Source organism: Vombatus ursinus, unplaced genomic scaffold (assembly GCF_900497805.2).
Source record: "Vombatus ursinus unplaced genomic scaffold, bare-nosed wombat genome assembly UNPS02015030.1, whole genome shotgun sequence".
NCBI lineage: Eukaryota > Metazoa > Chordata > Mammalia > Diprotodontia > Vombatidae > Vombatus > Vombatus ursinus.
The window spans coordinates 3,652,157-3,653,407 of record NW_020954808.1 but is presented as its reverse complement, the minus strand read 5'-3'; the positions used below and the strand labels follow the sequence as shown (position 1 = coordinate 3,653,407).

At 57.3% G+C, this 1,251-nt stretch overlaps 1 protein-coding gene across 1 annotated transcript in view; it reads left to right on the top strand.

Moving 5' to 3' along the window:
* Positions 1–834: 834 nt before the first annotated feature.
* LOC114030907 (AP-2 complex subunit sigma-like) overlaps positions 835–1,251 on the top strand; it is a 5,198-nt gene continuing 4,781 nt past the window's right edge. Inside the window, 2 exon segments of the mRNA XM_027845832.1 lie at positions 835–927; positions 929–1,054. Coding sequence (XP_027701633.1) covers positions 835–927; positions 929–1,054 — 219 coding nt within the window.

Below are 1,251 nucleotides of genomic sequence, written 5' to 3'. Positions count from 1 at the left end.
TGTTTTTCTTTGAGTGTCCTGTCCCTGCCCAGCTTGGCACAGTGCCTAGCACATAGCAGGCAATTAATTAATGCTTGCCAACTGACTCCAACTGAGTCATAGTTGGATCTTAGAGGCCTTTGAATCCGAACTCATTTTACTGACGAGGAAACTGAGTCCCTGAGAAGTTAAGTGACTTGTTCAGGGTCACACAGTAAGCACTCCTTTCTCTTAAGTCAAAGGTGGAATCTGGAGTGAAACCAATTCTGCTGCAGCCTCTATCCCTTACTTCCCTGGAGGAGATTCTACACTAGCCACGCAGAGTGAGCTCTTGGAAAAGCCAATGGGAGAAAGAGGTCCTTGGCAGAGATGGGAAACGGGCCAATCAGACCGAGCTTTTGTCTGAGAAGGCCTCTTCAGGGCCAGTGAAGGGCCAAAGGTGGCCTCAAGAGGAGCCTTGACCTCTTCCATCCCGAGTTTTAGGGTTCTTTCTCTGTAAGAGGTCACAACCTGGACCCCAGAGCACATCTGAATCCTGGGGACAACATCTGCTCTGTAGGAGTGCTAGTTTCGGGAGTATGCTTTCAGGACTGCACTTCCCAGAATGCAACCCTGGGGATCTTAGCAGCAGAGACAACTGGGCTTCCTGGGGAGGAATAAGCTTGATTAAGGCCGTCACAAAGCGAGGAGGCGACAGAGTGGCATTTAAGCGTAGGGCCTTAGATATCTACTACTGAGCTCTTTCCACACCTCGCCGCCTTCCTGAAGCCGTGGGGAAATGGTGCCCCCTGGCGTCCAAGATCGTGCTGCTGCAACTATGACTCCCGGGGCGGCAGGAGCTGTGAAGAGCGGAGCATGCTGGGAAGGGTGAGATTGTGCTCCAATGACCAAGGCCCTGAACTACAAATCCCAGCGGCCCCCGCGCGGAAGGGAGGTGTCGTACCAAACGGATGTCCGTTTTGGCTGCGGCCCGGAGAGCAGCCTGAAGCCGCGGCTTTGGAAGTCACCCAGTCTCCGCGGGACCCCGGAGATCGGGGAGATCGGGGTGGGGGCTCGACCCCGAGGGATCACCATGGTAACGGGGATCGCGCGGCCAAGAATCTTGGGGCCCTGTCAGCCTTCTCTGGGCCCGGCTTCTCCATCCCCCCGCACCTCCCCCCAGGCCGGGTCCGCTGGTTCTGGCCGCGCCCTGGACTAACGGAGCCGGGACGGACCAAGGGGAGGGGGGAGAGAACATGGAGGGAGGCGCTGGACCTGGGAGGGGGGGGGGGG